At 40.4% G+C, this 22,897-nt stretch overlaps 1 protein-coding gene across 3 annotated transcripts in view; it reads right to left on the bottom strand.

Annotated features, from left to right (window-relative positions):
* The window catches only part of PRPSAP1 (phosphoribosyl pyrophosphate synthetase associated protein 1), a 43,881-nt gene that overhangs the window by 17,545 nt on the left and 3,439 nt on the right, over nucleotides 1–22,897 (bottom strand). For all 3 annotated transcript variants that reach the window (XM_072990494.2, XM_072990495.2, XM_072990493.2), the window contains 2 exons: nucleotides 6,319–6,371; nucleotides 2,797–2,863 (listed from right to left, as the gene is read on the bottom strand). In XM_072990494.2, the coding sequence (XP_072846595.1) occupies nucleotides 2,797–2,863; nucleotides 6,319–6,371 (120 nt within the window). The remainder of the gene's footprint in view (nucleotides 1–2,796; nucleotides 2,864–6,318; nucleotides 6,372–22,897) is intronic.

The raw sequence follows: 22,897 nt of genomic DNA, 5'->3' as shown, positions 1-22,897 counted from the left end.
TCGACTGAGGTTCCAGAAACAGCAACCTCGAAGACAAAAAGAGTGCCATCCCAAATACCATAACTAATTTTTTAAAGTCCTCCATTTCTTAGCATTTTAGTGGGATTGCTAAAAAGGAAGTTAACAACATCAAGCCGCCCAGAGAAAGAGTGTGTACTCCATTACCTGATTTCTATAATCCTTAACCTAAATATACTTCGGGATGTATTCTAGAATGCACTTTTGAAACATGTTCTAAAATGCACTTTTGGTCTGTATAAGGCTCCATTAACCCGATTCATGCTCCCCTTGTACTAACAGTAATCCTGACATGAACCTATAATGCTTCGCAATATAAACTCATTCAAAGACAGACACACAAGTTTTCCTTAGCAACCAGATCAGTTTAGAAGAGGTTTTCCAAGGATTAGGTCTGAAAACCACTTAACATACCTGACACACTGTCATAAGGGAGAAACAGTATTAGAAGCACTATTTAGAGAGAGAAAATTGATAGTACAGAGAAACATGTCTCCTCCTACCAGCCACAAATTACCTGTGGTAAGGTTTTTTCCCCCCATGCATTCCTGGCAAAGTGAGAACAATTTAAACATCATTGGAACAAAAAACGGTTTTGTTGCTTTTATAAGAATGAATGCTTTTGCCCAGATCTTGGAAGTATCGCTGAAAAGTCAATGTGTTCACATTACTTTTTCAGAAAGCGAGTCCACTAGTTGTAACTGCTCAGCAGCATTATTTGCCGGTAGTGTACTAGCAGTATCTGACTTTTTGATTGACACATAAAGTGCCTTTTAATGAAACAAGAAAATGTTCCCAATGGTACAAATTTTTCTGAACAGGCAAGATTTAGAGGTAATGAACAAGCACCAATCACAATCAATCCTCCCCAGAATCCTAACATTAACTTCCTTCACTACAGTGTTTATAAGAAACAACAGCAACCCCATCACTAAAAAATAATTTTAACAAGAATGAGCATCATTACTTTTAGCGTTTTACTTCCAAGCTTTGTGATTATCTATGGAAAATATATCTTCCCACAGCATTGGGAAAGTGCTGCCAAAGGAAAAGTGCTGCCAAAAAATTTATTATTATTAACTGCTTCTATCTTCCACCTAAAATGACTTTTTATTAAATTGAATTCTGATAAATATGATTTAAGTGAACAAAACTAAGGAAATATTGACCACAATCCTGTTGGTGCACAAGTTCAACTGCATCAATCACTACAATGAATTGCATCATTATGTGCCTGCGTGTGGCATAACTGGATACATGCCTCATAACAAGACTGCCATACTCAAAGCTAAGTTAAGATTTCTTAATTTTGGGTTAGAAAAGTGGGGGGGGCTGGGATGTCTTATACATGGGGCATCTCATACACGGAAAAATACACTAGTTAACATATATCACATACTGATGTGCATAAGCCTATACAGTTTTCATGTTATATATTTATATATGTAAATTATATCATTAGCTAACACTACATTCAACATATATTTATACACATATGATTTCACAGACAAGTGTATGAGGGACCATGGTAGCAGTGTTTGTAGGGGTCAACCCAGCTAAGTCATCATGTGGTGAAAAGACATGAACAGATCCCATTATTTTTTTACACATGCTGAAGGTGTTATGTGGAGCTCTGTGTCTGGAAGCACGTAAGATAAACACTTTCAAATATAGTTCTTGATCAAGCTACTTTTTTTCTTTCATTTGCATGATGAGATTGGGATCATAAGCTTTCCTGGTTATCTAAGATAACCCTCAGTAGCCTTTTAATTCTAAATGATACGCTACTGATTCCACTTCAAGTTTTAACAAAGCTCTTTCATTCTTCTCACTGTAAACTTTCCATTAGAAAATAACTCCATTCATCTAGACATGCTGTCCAATGTTCCTTGGGCTGTTCTGTCTTCTACCTACAGCACACTGCACTGATGTATTGTTTTATACAAAAGAAAGCTTTGTTCACCATCAAAGAAGTAGCCAAGGATTACATAAACCATTCCCACCTCCAAGTAATTAAGACAAAAAATTAACAATGCAGCAATTTCCCCTGTGGTTTAAGGTGGCAGAGGCTATAGAACAACCACCATGGTTTGCCAGTACTCTACATTTTGCAGACACTCTTTTCACCAGCTATTGACCAGTATTTTTCCACTTTTAAATCCAAATGTTACAGCCAAATATGATCAAAGAATCAATATTCAACTTTTTGAGACTTCTTGAGAGGTAGTAACAAGGGGGAAGGGGAGATAGCAACATTCTAATTTCCTTGCATCATGAGACCATTGCCACCTAAGTTACTTCATCTGTACTTTCCCTACACATTCTGTAATCCTGCTGAACACCCATCATTCCAATCCAGCAACAGACTGATCTGTGGCAGTGATGCACACTGCCTTCAAGCAACCCAGTACAGAAGAGGGGCAATCTACTTTTGCTTTAAGGTTGATTCTTTATCACAAGTTACTAACCCAGATATGCGTTGGCAGGTAAGCAACAAAACATGAGTGTGTTGCTAGGGAGAGCCAACAGTGTTTATGGGGCTTATTTGCAAGGCTGCATTACATACCTCCCCCATAAAAGGGCAGTATTATTCAGAATCTTCAACTGCCTAAATCAAGCAGCACCCATGAGCTGTTCTTGGTGTCTTCTACAAAATTTGACAAGAGCAGACCTCCTGGTACATTCCAGATAGAGAAGGAATAAAGCAAGAATCTGGATCTTCAACAATTACAATTTGAAGTGAATCCACAAAAAGCTGTTCAGAGAAAGAAAACTTACCTAGGGATTGTCTGAATAATGAACACATCTTGGCCTCTGACTGACTCTTTTATTTCAACCCTTGTTTCTGCAGAAAAAGCATAAATATTTAAACAGGATTCTCCCAAGTTAGTCCAAGGCAGTGTTTTTCAAATTGTGGACTGGAAGCTACTACTGGGCCTCCACATGCCTTCGTGCGGGCCTTTGTGCTGCAGCCCACCCCATCTCTCTGCCCCAGCTTTTTAACTGGAGCAGGACAAAGCCCAGTAGCTCATCACCTGTGCAAGGCAAAGGCACATATGGGAGAGGAATATTGTGGCATACAAAGTAGGAAAGGGGGAAAAAAGGAAAAAAGAAATAGATGACAGACCACAATACCCATTCCATCTCTCTGGAATGGGACTTGGAGACGCTGTTTTATGGTGGCTCTGGTCCTTCCTGGAGAACTCAGAAGATGGTGTTCGGAGATACCTGTTTTGACACCCTGGCTGCTGGCCTGCAGGGTCCCTCAGGGCTCTGTTTAGTCTTCTATGTTATTTAACAACGACATAAAACCACTGAGAGAGGTTGTTCAGAGCTTGGGGGTTTGGTGTCATCAATATGGAGATGACACCCAACTCTATCTCTCCTTGCCATCTACGGTAAATCTGAGGAGGCTGTTTCAGATCAACGTCTGGTGTCAGTGGTGGACTGGATGAGGGAGAATAAATTGAAACTTAATCCAGAAACTTAAGACAGAGGTGCTCCTGGTCTTAAAATTCTTAAGCTATTTTGAGATCCTAATTTTTGCAAGGAGATCCAGCAGCTCAGATTTAGCTGGGGGGGGGGGGACCTTAAATAGTCAAATAGTTAGAATGATTCTGGCCCAGTCAGGAATTCCCAGGACACTATAATACCTTACAATTGCAATGATTAAATGGGATGAGGAGGAGCAAAATATAAGTCACCTTGAGCTCCTTTTAGAAGTTAGCTAAAATAAATGTAATAAATCAGTGATGTGGGTTTCCTAGAAAAAGTAGAACTGTAAAAATTTCCACTGCTCTAAATATTGTTATCTGATTTGCCATTTTTGTTTGAAAAGTGATATTCAAACACATCCAAAACTTAATGTGGAAATTATTTTAATTGAATGTTTGTAATAATGTAAAGAGAATAGAATAGACAGTACTTCCCTTACGTTAAGAAAAAATAACTGTTCTGAAAGAACACTATTGTTTTCTTCAGACACATATTGAAAGAGAGCTGTACCTGCTACATCATAAATCAACAGTATACATTTCTTTTGCCGAGATATAATTGTAGTACTTTCAACTTCACACACACACACTCTCTCTCTCTCCACTACTTTAAATAAATAAAAAGGATAGCTGCCTAAAGGAGAGGAAAAGGAGAAACACCTAATTCCATTTCAAGCTGAGAAAAATGCACAGCTAGTTGGGCATTCTATTTCACTAAAGGACGGGCATGAGTCTGTGGGCACAGGTAATTTATCACATTTTATCTTGACTGCTTGTACTTGTGACTGATTGAGAAGCAAGAGATTTTGTGAAAGAGAAATATGCTTAGTATGCTTAGTGTGTACATGCGTTAGTCCGTTGAGAAAAAAAATACACCATGTATAAGCCTGGACCAGACCCAGTCAGAAGCCAACTGCACTGTGCCCAGGAGAAGGTTGTCATACATGATTTTTCATGTCCCATGTGGGCAAATATATATACAATACAGTGGTGCCCCGCTTGACGACAATAATCTGTTCCAGGAAAATTGCTGTTAAGTGAAATCGTCGTCAAGTGAAAAAAAAACCCCACTGGATTGCATTAAAAACCGGTTAATGTGTTCCAGTGGGGAAATACCTCATTGTCCAGCGAAGACTGCCCATAGAGAACCGCCGATAAGCTGTTTTAAATCGCTATCTTCTCTAGCAGGGGTCCAGAAAACAGCCATTTTGCGAAGGGAGGGAAGCCATTTTGCGGAGCTGGAAAAAACATCGTTTTGCGAACAAACGGTTCGCGAAGCAGAGACTTATTAAATGTAAAGCGGATTTTCCTCCAAAGGAACCAGCGATCGCTAAAAAGTCATCGTCAAGCGATTTTGACATCATGCGGGGTAATCGTCTAGCGGGGCACCACTGTACAGTATTTGCCCACATGGTACACGAAAAATCATGTATGACAATCTTCTCCTGGGCACAGTGCAGTCGGCTTCTGACTATATATGATGTGGAAATATTTCCATAGAAAAATCAAGCATTGGAAATTTTTCCATCCCACATCGCTTTGATAAATAAAAACGTTGCACAGGGTCACAGGATCACAGCATTGTAGAGCTGAGAGGGAAATCAAGGGTGATCAAACTCAATCCACCTCTGAAGCAGGAAATCCTCAATTAAAGAATCTCTGACAGGTGTCCTTCCAAGCCTCTATTTCAATAGAAAAAGAATAAATAATGTCTCCAAAGAGGAGCCTACCATCTTCCAAGGCAGTCCATCAAACAACTCCTATCAAGAAATTATTCCTAATGTTTAGGTAAAATGTCCTTTCTCATAATTTCAGTCCATACTTTGGAGCTCACCTTCTGGAGCAAAAGAAAACAAACTTGCTCCATCTTCTACATAACAGTCATTCAAACATTTAAAGACAGCTATTACAATGCCTCTCAGAAAAAAAAATCTAGCAAACAATCATTAGATGGACTGCTAGAAAGCTCAGCGGCTAAAGGATCTGGCCGCAAAGCCAGAGACTGGGTGTTCGATTACCCACTGTGCCTGACAGGAGCTGCACTCAGTGATCCATAGCAGGAGTCCTCTGCCCCCCGGTCTGTGTGCTTCCCAGGACTGGGCCGTGGAGATGGATCTCGCCCCCCCACACACGCACAGTGGGTGTGTCGCGCTCGCAGGCATGCGTGACACACCTCCCAGCACACGAAGCCTGCCCCTCAACCAGTCCACAGTTCAAAAAAGGACTGCTGATCCATAAGATCCTTTCCACCTCTACAGTTATAAGATGATCGTGATGTTTTACAAGCATAAAAACACAATGAGACATCCACTAAAGCAGAACAACATATGGATAGAATAGTTTTGCCTAAGGCTCACCCACCCAATGAATTTTAACAAATTTGTTTCAGTAAAAATTAGTAGAAGTTCACAGCAGGGCTCATTACAATGTCTTTCCAAAAGCAGAAAACAGCAATGGGTTTATGAATAGAAACCATACTTGAGGCTTCAGAAATTAATGGTTTTTTAATTACAGAGGACTTCTCTGATAACTAGGCAAGGAAAATAGGCTAATCTGGAAGCATATTTCTTTTTGTGAGTATCTCAATGTCACACAGAACTGCTTTGTACATACATGCCATACCACTTTTCAAGGTGAATAGCGGGTTATGTTGACTTTTATCTCATTCGTCTGTGAATGTTTTTCTAATTTATGACTTGCTGTTTTAATTAAGATTTTGCTATTTTATTGTAAGCCTCTCCTAAAGAATTTGCTGAAAAGCAGATACTGGCTTTTTTAAAACTCAAAAGTAAAAATCCTAACTTACCTCCATTTGTTTCCTGATATACCACAGATTTTCCAAGCTCGGCACCAAGACGCCTAGAGAGAGATTGCAAGCAGATTTAGATATTCAACAATAGCCCACTAACTTGGCATTATTCATCATGCATATGTCTCATCCAAATTCAGCTCAGTACAGAGCTTAATACAGCATGGATTAAGAACACAAGAAGCAGCTGTGCTGGATCAGATCAGAGGTATGTCTAACCCAACATTTTTTTCCAGAGTGGACAAACAGATAGTTTAAAAGGAACATCTCAAGTTGGTGGCTGTCGGTATATCTTATAGCAAAAAAATGCCATAATTCAACTGTACACTATCTTTTAGTCTATGTGCAGTATAAAGAAGTCTTTCATTCTGTTCGCTACTAAAACCTGCTCCCTGCTGCCAGAAAGATAGCTATTTATTCACTTCAAATATTTCAATCCTGTTTGTTAGATAAAAGAGTAGGGCTCTTGTATCTGCTGGATCAATATCCACTGATTCATTTATACACAGTCTAAAAATATTAAAAATATTACATGAAAATACCTATAGATTTTCAAGAGCTGGATTGGCTGGCAGGAGGAGGGATGCTAATGATTTCAACTCAGCTCTTACTCATAGTGGGCCCATCAAGATACAAATTAGAGGTACAGTGGAGTCCTGGATGCAACAGACTGTTAGCTATAATCCGTGCTATTCAGTAGCCATGGGACAGCTTGGAACCGATCCCCCGCATATACAGGGGTCCTACTGCTGAAGGAACCACTTCGTACCATTTCCACTTACAGACAGCCCACTAAAAGGAAAACAACAAAAGGCAACCTTCAAGAGCCACACATTATGAGCTGTACTTTTCTAATCTGATAGCCTTTATTTATGTCTAACAACCATATGTATTTGATGTTCACTTGCAATACAGTTTTCTATTCTTCAGATAAAGCCAGCAGCACATTGCCAGGGCTTGGAAATGGTTATTTTTAGGCTAGAACTTGCAGAATTCCCCATCCGAAATTGTAGCTTGTCCGAACTCTAAACACTGTCTTACTTCTTCTCAGAACACAGTTGCTTCCTGATATGTCACAACCAGATATGCGCACAAAGCGGCAGTTCATGCCAGTTTGGCCAACAGCCCAACCGGTGTTCTGTGGTTTGGCACCCCAACCCCTCCAGCAGGCACCCATTCAGAGGCAGTGGCCTGGCTTCTCTGTCCCACCTTCTCTGGGTGCTGCCTCTGAGTGGCTACCCACTGGAAGTGGCAGGGTGCCAAACTACAGAACACTTGTTGGGCTGTTGGACAAACTGGCATGACCTTTTGGTTCACACCCATTTCTAGTCACAAACATGTAACACTGAAGAACATCAAACATCTCACAAACTGGGCTATAGGCCACAGGGGGATATATACAATAATAGATATAAGGTCATACAAGAACCTTATTTTGCTACTAACTAGCATAAATAATCCTCTGGAAAATGAAACAACATGGCAAGAGAACAAGAGTCTTACCAACCTGGACTCTCCCTCCCAATTGTTCAGAAGCAACAATATACAGTGGTGCCTCGCTTGACGAGGATAATTCGTTCCGTTCAAATTGCTGTTAAGCTAAATCCTCATCAAGCGAAATGAATAAGCCCATTGAAATGCATTGAAAACTGGTTCAATGCATTCCAATGGGCGAAATACCTCAGCGTCCACAGAAGATCCTCCATAGGGCGGCCATTTTCCAGTGCCTGTAATGAGAGGAATCCATCCTAAAGCACAGCGGGGAGCCATTTTGCACAGTGGGTGGCCATTTTGAAACCCGACGATCAGCTGTTTTTGACCATTATTAAGTGAAAAATCGGTTCCCGAAGCAGGGAACCGATCAACGTTAAGCAAAGAAAGCCCATTCAGTCATCGTTTAGCGATCGCAATAGCGATTGCAAAAAGCTAATCGTCAAGTGATTTCCTTGTCTAACGAAGTAATCGCCACGCGAAGCACCACTGTACTGTCTTTTTGAATTCTACTGAATGTGGCACGTCTGCAGAGTATGACGTATTTTTCTGTGGGGTATGACTAGAGATGGGACATTCGTATGTCTCCCAGGGAAGACAAATCTGAATATCATCGCCACAGATGGCTGGGCCCTTTTGACCCTCCCCCCAGAACCAGCCTGGTCCACTTACCAGGCTCCGTGTGGTGAGCGTAGCTGACACAGGAAACATTGTGCCAATTATGGAAATAGGCCAGCCAGCACTTCCCCATGCTGATGTCCACCCCAGTGAGGAGGCGGGATGATGAGTCTCCCCGTTCAGCTGCCGAGTGGACAGAAGTGCATGCAGGGAGGCGCAGAAGAGCTGACTGGGCTACTTCCACAATTGGCACGATGTTTCTTACGTCAGCCGAGCATGCCACATGAAGCCTGGTAAGTGGACCGGGCTTATTCTGGCAGGAGGGCTAAAAGGGCCCAGCCACCTGTGGTGGTGATACCTGTATTCGTTTCCCCTGGGAGACGAATACAAATATCCTGGCTCTAAGTATGACACATTTTTCAATAAAAGCAATCACAGTAGAATACTGTCCAGTGAAATCCTAAGCCACTTCATGTTTTCTAGCAGGCTCGTTTGCTGTAACTACTTCATAATCACAGAGGTCAATGAACAGAAATGTGTCCATTAGCATGGATAGCCAAATAATCAACCAGCCTAGACTAAATGACTTCTGTACCAACTGCATTAAGGCAGGTGGGATTTCCAGACTCAATTCGAAGTACTGGCTTTAACTTTTAAAGCTTTAAACAGATTGGGTCCAAGTTATTTAAGAATGGCCTATAAATTTGTCCATGTGTTAAAAGCATCACTGGAGCACCTCCTTCCTAAACTATGACTAACATCTGTAAGGCTGATTGTACCAGAAACAGTCTTCTCAGTGGTGGCATCTCTTCTGAAGAATTCCCTTCCAAAATATAAGGATGGCTAGCCTGATCTGGTGCTGTTTTAAGGGGATTTTACAGACTCGATTTGTTTAGCATTAACTGAAAGTTATATTATATACCATCCTTTTGCTTGATTTAATTTCATTTTGAAGTTAATTTCTGATCTTAAGAATTTATAGAGCACCTTGAGATGGCTGTAGTTAAGACAGGTAAGAATTACATTACATAAAAATAAAAAAACCCAATAAAACATGTTCTGAATGTACATGTTTCTACATAGAATCCTAACAGGATTCATGAACCACTTCAGAAGTAGTTCAATTCCCACTACATCAATGTATTCGCAAAGTAGTTCAATTCCCACTACATCATTACATCCCTGATACCAGAATTACATCAAATGAGATACAGCTCTTCATAATAAGCCAACTCTAAGCAAATATTTATGCATTATTTACAAGATAAGTAATTATCTAATACAGAATTTAACTTCACCAGCTCTTTCAAATTCCACAGAATAACCCTCTGAACTAAGCCATTATGATCAGCTATTTTGCAGAGTATATGTTCTCTTTTTGTTTCTATAAAACTTCTACATTAAACCAGAACCTGATTCATTTGATTTTCATATTTTCATTATATATCAGCTGACTACCCATTCAACAGACTTGTTTCTCTATTTTCCCAGCCTTTATAGGATACGCAGACACAAAAGATTTCCATGTTTTGTACCCATCCTTTTGTTTAGACATCATCTGACAATGAACAAGGTAAAGCAGTGAGTGAAGTAGGAAAAATCCAGAAACTGCCCAAGTGGTCTGTTTAATGAAATAAAGAGCACACTGACAATCCAGGATTATGTTTACTAATCACAGATCTGCCATACAAAGATATGGTATCCAAAGAGGACAAACATGTAACCCCTTAATCTTGCAGAATATGGCAAATCTATAGAAAGATATGGTCTACTATCCAACTTTACTCAAACCAACGGAAACTCTTCTATTGCTTCTTGAAAATACTGTTCTGCTCATTCTGAAGTTGTAGTTTATTCAGAAGAATTCCGAGTCCTCACAACTGTGAAAACTGGCGATCTAAGCAACGATGCAAGAAATCTGGCTTGCTGTGCACTAAGTTCAAATGGCAGGCTCCCTCAGGGCTAAGATTTATATTCAGAACAACTGCCTACAGTGTCTATGTAAACAGGGCTATAACAAACAAATCTCTCATTCATTTCCCTGACAACTCCTGTCACCTACAATCTCCCAAGAAACACATTCAGATTTGTTTTACCCAAATACACAACAAAGTTTCTGGTAAGGGAGAGAAAGAAGGCCATCTCTTCAATTTGTGGTATCTAGTATCTTGGTATCGTCCAGGGATGGGGACTCAAGTTGTGTGACTCATTGTCAAGTCAGACTTAAATCGCACCAGCAACCCAATTCAGACTCAACTCAGGGATTTTTTTTTTAAGACTCGAATCTGACTCGTGACTCAGAACCCACCCACTGCCTCCTCTTTTTTTCCTAGGGGGAAAAGCTTGTTTTCATTAGGAACTTGGACTTAGGGCTTGGGACTCAGGATTTGGTACCAACGATTCAGACTTGGGACTTGGACCCAAAGACTTGCCAACATCCTTGGCATCATCTCCAGGAATTCCATTATGTACAACACCTCAGAATAGTCAATTTCAGAGTTCCATGCAAATCAGGGCAGGGTTTCTCATCATTTGATCTCCCTAATGACATTCAGTTGAATATGGTTACATTTGTGCTTCAGACCTTGTCCACAGCCAAAAAAAGGTTACAGATGTGGATGGGGAGACACACCAAAATGCAAGAGTATTTTCCCCTTTCTTGCAGTTCTGAATTGTGATGAGTAAATACACCATCATTTGAATGGTGAAAAGATGGGAGATATTCCTAGTTTCTTCAACTTTCATGACTTTCTCAGAAACTTCCTTGAGGTGTTCAGTTGTTCGTATTCCTGCTTGGTATTCCCGTCTGCCTCCCACCCAAAAAAGGAATTCTGTTTAGAACTGACACACATGAAAGACTTATTTTCCTTTGGAGGAGAATGGGAGCATGAGAAGTATTGCACACAGGAGGCAGTATGATCGTTCCACATCAAGCTGACTTAAAATCACCTAGGTTCAAAATTGTCAATTAAACATAGAAGCATTTTTCAGGTCTGGGCAAGTCATCTTCCCTTCAGCATCATTCCCCTTAGGTGTCACTGAGCTCCAGTATGAAGATGAGTGCAATCACAACTTGCCTTTCAGAATACTTTGGGCATTCTTACTGTAGCATGCAGATGATAACTTTGGGTGCAATCAGATGGTAAGAAAACCGTGCATCTGATCACAATGGAAAGAGTCACTTTGCAGGGAACAATTTCCCTTTAAGCAATCTTTCCATCCATTAGAAAACCATTCCATTCCAGCCCCCAAAAGTAGTAGCCCTACCGCTGGACCAAAACAGTTCAGCTTGTGTATGGACTGTGATTGGCCTGGGGCAATTTTTCCCTGTACAGTGTGCCGTTACCGTGAAATAGCTCACACTGGATCATGTCACAAGCAGTCTAAAATGAAAGTTATACAGTATATCCATGTGAAAAACCCTTAACTCTTAGCTGATGTATCATGAAAACACGCTGACTCAAATGACATCAGTGCTTTTTTTAAATGACAGAAATAACTACCTGTTGAGATCTTTAGAACAAAAGTCTCCCTGCCTACTCAGACAGATCTAATCATTCAATTTCGCCTCTCTATTCCATTTAATTTGATGGAAGTTACCTGAAGTTTTCCAATATCAACTTACTATATTCAGATATTGAAAGAAAAACTAGCCACTAAAATCAGACATTTTAACTGCTCATGCAATTCACTTATACACACTCTCAAATCCAATTCAAAGCTGCTACTTAACAGGCAGTTTAACAACTCTTTCTTTGATCTCAAAGCTACATAATAAACCTCAATTTAATCAGTTTAAAAGATTCTTGCAATCAGAGCATGTATTCTTTTGCCCTATGGGTTCCATTTCTTCTCTTTAGTGCTTTTATGTCACGAGTATGTAGGTTTTTGAATGAGCCGCAGGAGCAGTCTTTTGGGCACTGGAAAATTTAGAAACTAGGACACAAGAGCTATTTCACTATCCATTTTAAAACACTGCTTTAAGATACCTTGAGGTTTTAATCTGTATGAGCGCCACATAAGTTATGGATGCTTAGTTTTGAATTTGAAACACCTAGTATTAAAAAATCCCATCTTTGACACTATATTGTTGACAAAGCACTCAACACTATTTTGACCAAAAAACAACACACAAACCCTAGAAATATATGATCGCATGTTCAAATTCACCAGAACTAAATAAGCTGCAGAAGTTATTTTAAGATTTGTACAAAGAGTTTCCCAACAAGTGAAAACAAACAATAATTCTAAATGCATTCCAATATTTAGCAATCGATATTCTTTCCAAAACTATGCTGAGAGAGTATGACTGTCAACAAGATATATGTATGTAGAGGAACACAGACTCAAAACGTCTGTGAAGTCCAACAACTTGGGAGAAATTCAAGAATTTATCAAAATGTTCCTAAGTAAATGATGTACTCAGCACTATGTTGAGCAGAAATACAACACAATCCCATGTTGTCAATGCATCAACAGAATGCAATTGCTGCTAGAACTGCTTCCCATTCCCTTGCCCCAATTCAGGTGTTCCTAAATCTGCTAAAGAGGTTTAACGGATCCTTCAGAGCTGCTGAAAGAGACAGAAGCTGGAATCCTGTTGCCACAACGTATGCTGTGCAAAATGTGATGGTGTCACCAGTAGTGGTGATCTTTCCAAGATTAAAGATTTCTGACTTATCTCCTGAAGCTCCAAAGCAATCCCGTTTTTTTAAAATCAGGAATCTAGAGAAACCATAGAACGGGAGGGGGAAGTTTTTAATTACCAAAAATACCTCACAGGAGTATTTTTCAGGATATATGCAAAAAGTGTCCATGTATGCCTACAGAAGCAGCTTGCAAGAAGCAGTGAATGCATTACAATAGAAAAGAAAACACAATAAGGAGATTTGCAATGCTATAGAATGTAGTCCTTGTCTATTAAAAATGTGATTAAATCTTCAGTTTAACCAACCCAACTGAGATAATTTTATTTGAAATTGGATCTGTTTCATTTGAGAGAGCATAGTCCCCATGTACAACAGTAATAAAAAGAGCTTACAAGGGCATTAACAAAGAGTGCTTTAGAAAGCTGATACAATGGTTGTACCACAAGTTTCAAACGGTGACCTTTTCTAGGACACTTGAGCCATGCAGGGCCAAACCAGAGTTGAGGTTGAGCAAAGCAGGACTCTGGTTCAGGGAAGGGCAACAAGAAGAGTGAAATTTGTTCTAGAGAGCTGCAATTCTTAACTTACCACTAAACCATATTAAATGAATGAATCAAGATAACAAGAGTCTGAAGAGTCAACATCCCAGTTTTTTGTTAGTGACTAGCTGTCTAAGAGTTTTTTAAATGGGACTTTTCTTTTTAACGTGTGCTTACTACTCATTTTATCCAGTACATTTAATATTTCTTTAATTCTTTTTTAAACATTGTAATAATTTGTTGTTTTAGCTTTTAATATATTTTTTTAATACTGGAACTTTTTAAGGAAAAAAGTGATATATAAATATTTTAAATACATAAATAGGAAAAAGGCAGCATACAAATATCTTAAACAAACAAACAGATAATGGGCTGAGTCTCTATTCCCTGATCCTAATAGACTACGGGCAGCTCTGTTTTGTCTGGTGTAAATTGGCCCTCATCAAATCCATTGTCGGCACCAGACATTGGTTCCCAACAGGGACACGTTTCTTGGAGTTATGTGGGAAGAGACAGAGTTGGACATCATCCGTGTACCGGCGGCATCAAACTCTCAAACTCCTGACAACCTCTCCCAGCAGTTCAATATAAAGATTAAATAAGACATGGGATGAAAGAGAATTATGACAGACACCAGAGGACAAAAGCTAAGGCATCCAACAGGGTCTCCAGCAGCACTTTCCAAATACACTCAGATACAATGTTCATTATGCGTATCAAATGCTAAGCACAGAATACGGGCATGCATTGTTTCCACAGCCAGCCACATATATAACACCCAGATCTGGGCCATATATAAACATAACATTCATGTGCCTCATGCTTACATATAGGTAAAACTCTTTAATTCTTTTCACTAACCCAATGTGGTAACTTTACTACTCCACTAGTAAATAATAATAATTTAAGAACTGCACTACCAGTTCTTAAGGAAACACCAACATATTACTCTTATTTTGGCCACATTGCATTGGCTGCCCATTCAATTCCGCGTTGATTTCAAAGTTCTAACGATCACATACAAAGCCCTAAACAGTTTAGGACCTCAATACTTAGCAGAACGCCTCCTCCCACCTAGATCTACTGGTACCACCCGATCTAGCCAGGAGGGGCGACTGAGGAGCCTAACACCAAGGGAGGCCCGGAAAGAAAAAACAAGACACTGGGCCTTCTGGGCAGTGGCTCCCAGGCTTTGGAACACACTCCCCCCCCCCCAGATTTGTCTGGCCCCCTCGTTGGGCATTTTCAAAAACCAACTCAAGACCTGGTTATATAGACAGGCCTGCTCTCCAGACTTTACGTAACTCTCTCTCTTTCTTTATCTATTCTGTTTTGTGTTATGTAGGAAACCATTACTTTATACCAATTGTTTTTATTACGTGTTTGTGAGCCGCCCAGAGTAGACTATGTCTAAATGGGCGGCATATAAGCACAATAAATATATAAATATATAAATACCACAAAAAATTAGATTTGGAATCTGAATTCATAATTTTAAAAATTCAGAATTTCTAGATATCTGGAAATATGTTACAGTCAATATGAATATGAATAGTCATTATTTTCCCCTTTAAAAATACAAACAGGGAGTCTTTTTACAGGATGTCCTTGTGTCTTCTGACAACTTCCCAGGAACTGTGCCAAACCAAAAGAGTACAGCCCAACAGCCAGCAGTGCCTAGGTATTAGGAGATTACTGTAAAAAGGGACATACTGACTGAACCTTGTACAGTGGGAATGCCAGCAAGAAAATACCGGCAGCACCGGGAAAATAAGAGGCAGGTCGCTCTGGGAGTGGATGGGCAAATACCCTGGTTAGCACTGGCAGGCAAACTGGAGCAGCAAGGAGTATGTGCTGGGTGGGAACTGTGCCAGCAGCATGGGGGACCGCACAGTTGAGTGGGTGAGCACAATCTTGGAGTAGCAATTGGAAGAATGAAAGAGGCAGAAGGAGTGGGCAGCAGACTGAATTGTGGCATATTTAGTCCTGTGAGCAGAGTGTGACATTCTCTGTTACTTAAAGGGGGCTTCAGGGAAGCCCACAAATAGTAGGTTGACCATATGGAAAATAAGTTTTTCTACCGATCCAGGTTCAAGGCATGAGTGGGATGGACTGACAGTTTCCCCTGCCGGAGAGAACGCTCTCTCACTGGGAACACTAGTTAGTGGACAAGACAGCAATCCTCTCTGTCCTATCAGGGAGGCACTTTTTTTGCACACTGGTTGCTCCAGATGTCACTTGTAAAATGTACCACCTCTGCCCTGGCTAACTGCTAGTGTACCAGTTGCCTGACACCCCAATATAAAGCTGGCACCACCCTGTAGCTAAGGGCTTATTTTGGTTGGCAATTGGTAATAGGATGCCCATTATGGAAATTTATGGAAACCACTGCCCTAGGCAGTGATTAATCCTGACATTTTTATTTTTGTAGAAGGCTTTTTTCCTGCACCCCTCCACATTCCTCCAGGGTAGCTTGAAATTTATTCTTGAGATGGAGGTCTGGCATTTGCTGCCTCCTCCCGCTTGCTATTTGCCCCTCTACCTGCCTGCTTCCCTGAGCTGGTGGCTCAATCTCTGCCCTCAGATGACTCTCACCCTTCACAAGAAGGAAGCCACTTGCCCCCCCCCCAACAGCACCTACTTCATCTGACAGCAGCTATGCCCTGGGCTGAGTCTTTAGGGGGCTCAGCATGCTACCATTGGCAAGAAGGTGACCCAAATCCTCCCTGTACATGAGCACCTTCTTGCAGTGCATGCGTTCAGTCATGCAAGCGTCTGTTGTACACTGTTGAAAATGCTTCCAGACTATTGACTTCTTGGGAGCTTCAGTTTCTTTTTAAATTATTTATTATTAACATAGTAGTTACAGTAATACAGTGGTGCCTCGCATAACGTTTTTAATTGGTTCCAAAAAAAAAACCTTATGCGAAAAAAACTTTATGCGAAACACCATTTCCCATAGAGATGCATTGGAAACCGGTTAATCCGTTCCAATAGGCACGGATTGCCGTCCTTAAGCGAAAAAACCCATAGGAAACATCGTTAAACGATACAATGTATCCTCCATTGGAATGTATTGTAGCTGACTCAATACGTTTCAATGGCTTTGCGAAGTCAATTTTTGCAAAATTAAGTGTGTCATAAAAGGGTCAAAAATGGTTTTAAATGCTTGGATTAGCTTCTGCACCCTCTAAAACGGATGCAAAAGTTAATTTGGCTTTGATCTGACTTTTCGTTAATTAATGGTGAATTTTTTTCCCCCAACTTTTGACAGCTGTCAAAATCTGACAGCTCCATTATTTCCTATGGGGGAAGAAAAAATTCACAAAAAATTAATGAAGACTCAGCAACTGTTCTAAATTCTTGGGTTCGTTAGAGGACCCCCTAAGTTGTGTGCAAACCTGATTTGGCTTTGATCTGAACTTTCGTTAATTTTTTGTAAATTGTTTTCTCCCCCATAGGAAAGCATGGAGCTGTCAGATTTTGACAGGTCCATTGGTTCCTATGGGCCAAAAAACAAAAATTCACAAAAAAATAACGAAAAGTCAGATCAAAGCCAAATCAGGTTTGCACATGTCTTAAGGGGTCCTCTAATGAATCCAAGCATTTAGAACCGTTTTTGACCCTTCTAAGACACTTTTTTAATTGAAAAAAAAACATCGTTAAGTGAAGCAGGGGACCTAAAACAAAAAACGTTAAGCGAAGCATGGTCCCAAAAACGCTATGCGAAAATCGCCCATAGGGAAAAACGTTATACGAAGCACAATCTGACTCTGAAAAAATAAACGTTAAGCGAAAAAAACGTTAAACGAAGCAAACGTTATGTGAGGCACCACTGTACAGTATAATTTTGCCTCTATGACTGTTAATATCCATAACAAATGCTATATTCTCTGCTCATACTTGTTTCTGGGCCCAATCATAGAACATTTTCTAGCTTTCTTTAACATATCAGATTCTCATGTAACACTTCTGAAAGGCTATCTATTTCTACAATGTCCTATAGTTTTTTAATCAGTTCCTTAGGCTTAGGATTCTGATTTTTCCATTTTTGAGCCCAGATCAACCTTGCAGCTGTAAATATGCGTGTCAGCATGTATTTAATTTTTTGTCAACAATTTCTGGCATTATAGTCAGTAGAAACATTTCTGGTATTTTCTGTTGTATAATTTCTTGTGTGATATCTTTTATCAGTGTCCAATTTTTTTTAAGTTTATCACATGTCCACCACATATGAAAAAAGGTCCCAGGTTGTTTAACACACTTCCAGCAACAGTTGCTAGCCCCCCCGGTGCCATTTTTGCCAATTTCACAGGTGTGAAATGCCATCTGCAAAACAACTTTAAGACATTTTCTCTCAAATTCAGTGGCTTAATCCATTTGTAGTTGTCATTCCACATTCATGTCCAATCATCTATATCTATATTATAACCAAAACTGTGTTCCCATTTAATCATCACTGCTTTCACCCTTTTGTCTTCTAAATTGTACTCTAACAAAAAGGTATACATTTTTTGTATAATTTTATCACTGGTATAAATCCATAAGTCATCCACCTGTACCTTCCTCTCGTTAAAAACCCATTATTTTATCTTTCTTAAACCTTGATTCTAACTTCAGATTGGGTGATTATGGTGATCCCTGAAAAGGACAAAAAGCTGATCCCACAGCTACAAATACTCAACTATCCCACACACTATACCAGAACACAGACAGCTGTAACTGTGTCCTCTGAAGATGCCGGCCACAGAGACTGGCGAAACGTTAGGAAGAAAAACTTCCAGAACACAGCCAACAGCCTGAAAAACCGACAACAACCATCAGACCCCAGCCGCGAAAGCCTTTGAGAATACATAATTATCTTTCATCAAATTACTTGGGTTTTTAAGAGATATACTCCCAAATATTTGATTCTCAACGTATGCTCAAAGCCACTTTCTAATTCAAATTTTTTGCTTCTTCTTGTGTCACATTTTTCATCAAGAATTTGGTTTTTTTTTGTAATTCACTAAGGCCTGACACTGTGGCAAATTCTTCAATTGTAGAAATTAGCTCTTTAATCAATTCCTCTGGGTTTTCAAGCAGCAGTACCAGATCATCAGCATAAGCTGGTAGCTTATATTCTTCTTGAGGAGCTCCAGTTTTTGACTGCACGTTCCCAACAGAGATTGTAAACTTGTCATCACTACCAATTCCAGCAACCGGTGGGACAAGTATAGCTGGAAGGAAGGGTGGAGTAATTTCAGTGTTGCCTTTTTCTGAAACAGTGCACACCTAAGTCCCCTCAGTCTCCTCCTCCCCCATGCCAGATGTGTATCTGCTTGAAGGGGAGTTTCCACCAATCACAATGCTACTTTGCATAGACGAGATCTGCTGGGAATGGGGGCTGGAGGACAAACCCTTCCTTGAATATGATGGTGCTGCGTGGAATGGATATAGAATGCAATGTCTAATGTTCTCCATAAACCTCTTTCCCAACCCCAAAAGCAGCAGTACTGCTGCTGCTGCCCAAGCTGACAGTTATACTGGTCAATCTGAACACTGATACAGTGGTGCCTCGCTTGATGAGGATAATTTGTTCAGTTGAAATTGCTGTTAGGCAAAATCCTCATCAAGCGAAACAAAAAAGCCCATTGAAATGCATTGAAAACCGGTTCCATGCGTTCCAATGGGCTAAATACCTCAGCGTCCAGCAAAGATCCTCCATAGGAGCGGCCATTTTTGGTGCCTGTAAAGCGAGGAATCTGTCCTAAAGCACAGCGGGGAGCCATTTTGCACAGTGGGCGGCCATTTTAGAGCTGCCGATCAGCTGTTTTAGAATCATCGTCTAGCGAAATATCAGTTTCTGAAGCAGGGAACCGATCATCGTGAAGCAAAATTTCCCTATCTAAACATTGTTTTGCGATTGCTATTGCGATCGCAAAAACCTCATCGTAAAGCGGATTCGTAGTTTAATTAGGTAATTGTTAAGCAAGGCACCACTGTACTGTCTTTATCTTTCTCCAGCACATTGTGTCTATAGGAGAAAAGTAACATCTTCACCACATTTTTAATCCCTTTGCCCTGGCTGGATTGCACAAAGACACTGGAACATTTCTGAGGTTTACTCCTATCTGTCCTACCTTGAACCAGAAGCTTCTCCACCACCTCCTTGGCACAGAGTGACACAACCTGTACTGCTATCTGCTGCTCTTTCACAGTCTCAGTCCTGAACAAGGTAGCTGGTTGACAGATTTTGTTGAGGGGGAAAATATTCATAGTAAGAGTCATAGGCTTTTCCCTCTCCCACTGCTCTCAGTAGAAGTTGCTACATTGGGGACCGGCAGTGTTCCTACAGCCTCCTATCTTTTTGTTGCTATTTTCAATATTTTTCTTCAGACATTTTTGTAAATACAGTGGTGCCCCGTATAGCGAAGGTTAATCCGTTCCGGATTAACCTTCGCTATACGAAAACATCGCTGTGCAGGTAAGGAAAGCCTACTGGAACGCATTAAACTTAGTTTAATGCGTTCCAATAAGCATGGAAACTTACCCCTCCAGTGATGTTTTCGCTCCGGCGGCCATTTTGGAGCCGCCGATCAGCTGATCGGCGGCTCCAAAATGGCCGCGGATGGCCCGAAATGCCCCCCCCACAGCGTTTTCGCGACCTCCGTAAGCAAGGGGAGGGCGCGAAAACACTGATAGGGGCCATTTCGGGTCATGCTGCGGCCATTTTGGAGCCGCCGATCAGCTGTTCGGCGGCTCCAAAATGGCCGCTGGACGCCCCAATCGTCGCAAAGCGAGTGCGCCGATTGGGGCTGATCCGTATAGCGATCCCCAAAAAGGGATCGCTATACGGATTCTTCGTTAAACGGTGCGCTCGTTAAGCGAGGCACCACTGTATTTATTTATTCAGACTAAATATTTCTATTTACTGTAGTTTTTATAAAAGAATTTTCAGAGAATGTCATCTCATTTATGAATTTTAAAATTTGTTCCTCTAGTTGTGGCTTGAAAATATTGGTCAACACTACTATTTCCTCATTCAATACCATCAAACTGCCATACACGAAACTGAACAAAAGTGTGTATACACTGCAAAATGCTGGAGTTGGCACAGTCAAAATCTTCATTTTTCTGGCAAACACTCAGCTTAATATTGAGTAGTTAAAGTTGGGTTAAAGCCCACATTTCTATATGGTGGCATTTGTGTCCTTTTGTTCAACCCTCAAGCAACTGCTTATTTTTGACTGTTTATTTTGTACTTTCTTCTTCTAGCTTGTACAATCCCCTAGCTCAGCCCAGTGGGGGAGCTGGGGCTCTGTCCTACAGTGACATTAACATCGCTAGTGGAGCACAATGTGCCATTACAGTAGAATAATCCACCACAAATGAGTGGCTATTGTACCTCCTCTGAACAATTTTGCAAAATTTTTTAACATGACTGTCAAGTTTAGCACTCTGTCAGATATCTGCTGCGCTGTTAACCTATCTTTACTAACTTGTTGTTGGTTTCTCCCCCTCTGCTCCCTTCTCCCACTGTCTTGACTTGATCTGAAACTTTTTAGCGGAACTAAATGAAATGGACAAAGCTAGTACATTTCACTGAGATAAACTGTGAAATCAATTCAGTGCTATGTCACTTCAGAAAAAAAAAAAAAACAGAAAAGGAGAATGTCCAATTAGTACAGTGCAGGGATATGAATGCCGTAAAGCATTGTAGTGCCAAGGCTGCTTGTTTGTTCCATTCTGTTCATGATCTCCTGCTCCCCTTACATCCCCTGTGACATATTTGGTTGACTGGCATTGAAAGGGCCAAAGGAGAGCTCTTTTCCTAGTTTTATCTATTCTACAATTTTTATTTTTATATTTATTCTCCAACACGCAATACTATTCTAGATAAATAAGAAACATTGGTGGTATTATGTGTACAGTACCATGCAAGTAGATGTAGTGTTGTTGTGCTTTGACCATTAGTTTAAGAAAAAAATGGAAAGTCGCCATAACCACTAAATGATAGCCACAGGAAAAGGTGGAGAAGGGGGTGGGAATGGATAGGAGGACAAATTGGAGTGATTCAGAGAGCTATCTGGGTCCTTCTCACAGGAGAAGAAAATTCAATCAGTATGAATGGAAGGATTGTTCAAGTGAGGCATAAAATAGATTGCACTAAAGGCAAGAACATTTTAAACATGAACCAGATCGCTCCAACTTCCCCAGTCTGGACATGATCTCACATACACATCTTGAAAGTGCAGTATTCAGCCCTTGTTCTCAATTTTAGAAAGGTCACTACAAGAAATATTTTTATTAGTCCATGAAAATAGATCTGAAGATCATAGTTGGATGAAGTTCAAGCTGCATGCCTTGGAAAGCATTTTAAATCTTTCAGCTCCAAACCTACAAAAATCGTTATTATGATAACATACAAATTAAAACAAACTAACATGCTTAAAAAACATACACCTTTATTTCTTTCTACCGTTTCCCTGAAAATAAGACTTAACTTGAAAATAAGGCCTAGTATGATTTTCAGGAAGGGATGTGGTGGCACTGTGGGTGAAACCACAGAAGCTTCTGTGCTGCAAGGTTAGAAGACAAGCAGTCGTAAGATCGAATCAACAGCACGCAGTGAGCTCCCATCGCTTGTCCCAGCTCCTGCCAACCTAGCAGTTCGAAAGTATGTAAAAATGTGAGTAGATAAATAGGAACCACCTTGGTGGGAAGGCAACGGTGTTCTGTGTCTAGTCACACTGGTCACGTGACCATGGAAACTGTCTTCGTACAAACGCTAGCTTTATGGCTTGGAAATGGGGATGAGCACCGCGCCCTAGAATCGGACATGACTGGACTAAATGTCAAGGGAAACCTTTACCGTTACCTATGATTTTTCAGTATGCTCGTTAATATAAGCTCTACCCCAAAAATAAGCCCCAGTTAAATGAAACCCTGTCCTCCGCCATTGTGCAGCAACCAAAAGATGACATGACTGTAAAATAAAACATGCCCTGAAAATAAGCCCTAATGTGTTTTTTGGAGCAAAAATTAATATAAGACCCTTTTTTATTTTTGGGGAAACACAGTAAGGATATCTACCATGATAACTATAATAATTTTGTCACAGTATCTCTGAGAAACAAATAACTGTTGCTAGCACATGTGCATTACGTCTTTATATATTTTTTTCTAGGTGCTGTCAAGCCAATTCTGACTTGGCCTTTCAGGGTTTTCTAGGCAGAGAAAGGCCAAGACAGGTTCACTATTCTGGGATGCACAGTAGGGAACTGAACCCCTAGCTAA

This window comes from Pogona vitticeps, chromosome 2 (assembly GCF_051106095.1).
Source record: "Pogona vitticeps strain Pit_001003342236 chromosome 2, PviZW2.1, whole genome shotgun sequence".
NCBI lineage: Eukaryota > Metazoa > Chordata > Lepidosauria > Squamata > Agamidae > Pogona > Pogona vitticeps.
The sequence above is the reverse complement of the archived record's forward strand: the minus strand, read 5'-3'. Positions and strand labels throughout refer to the sequence as shown.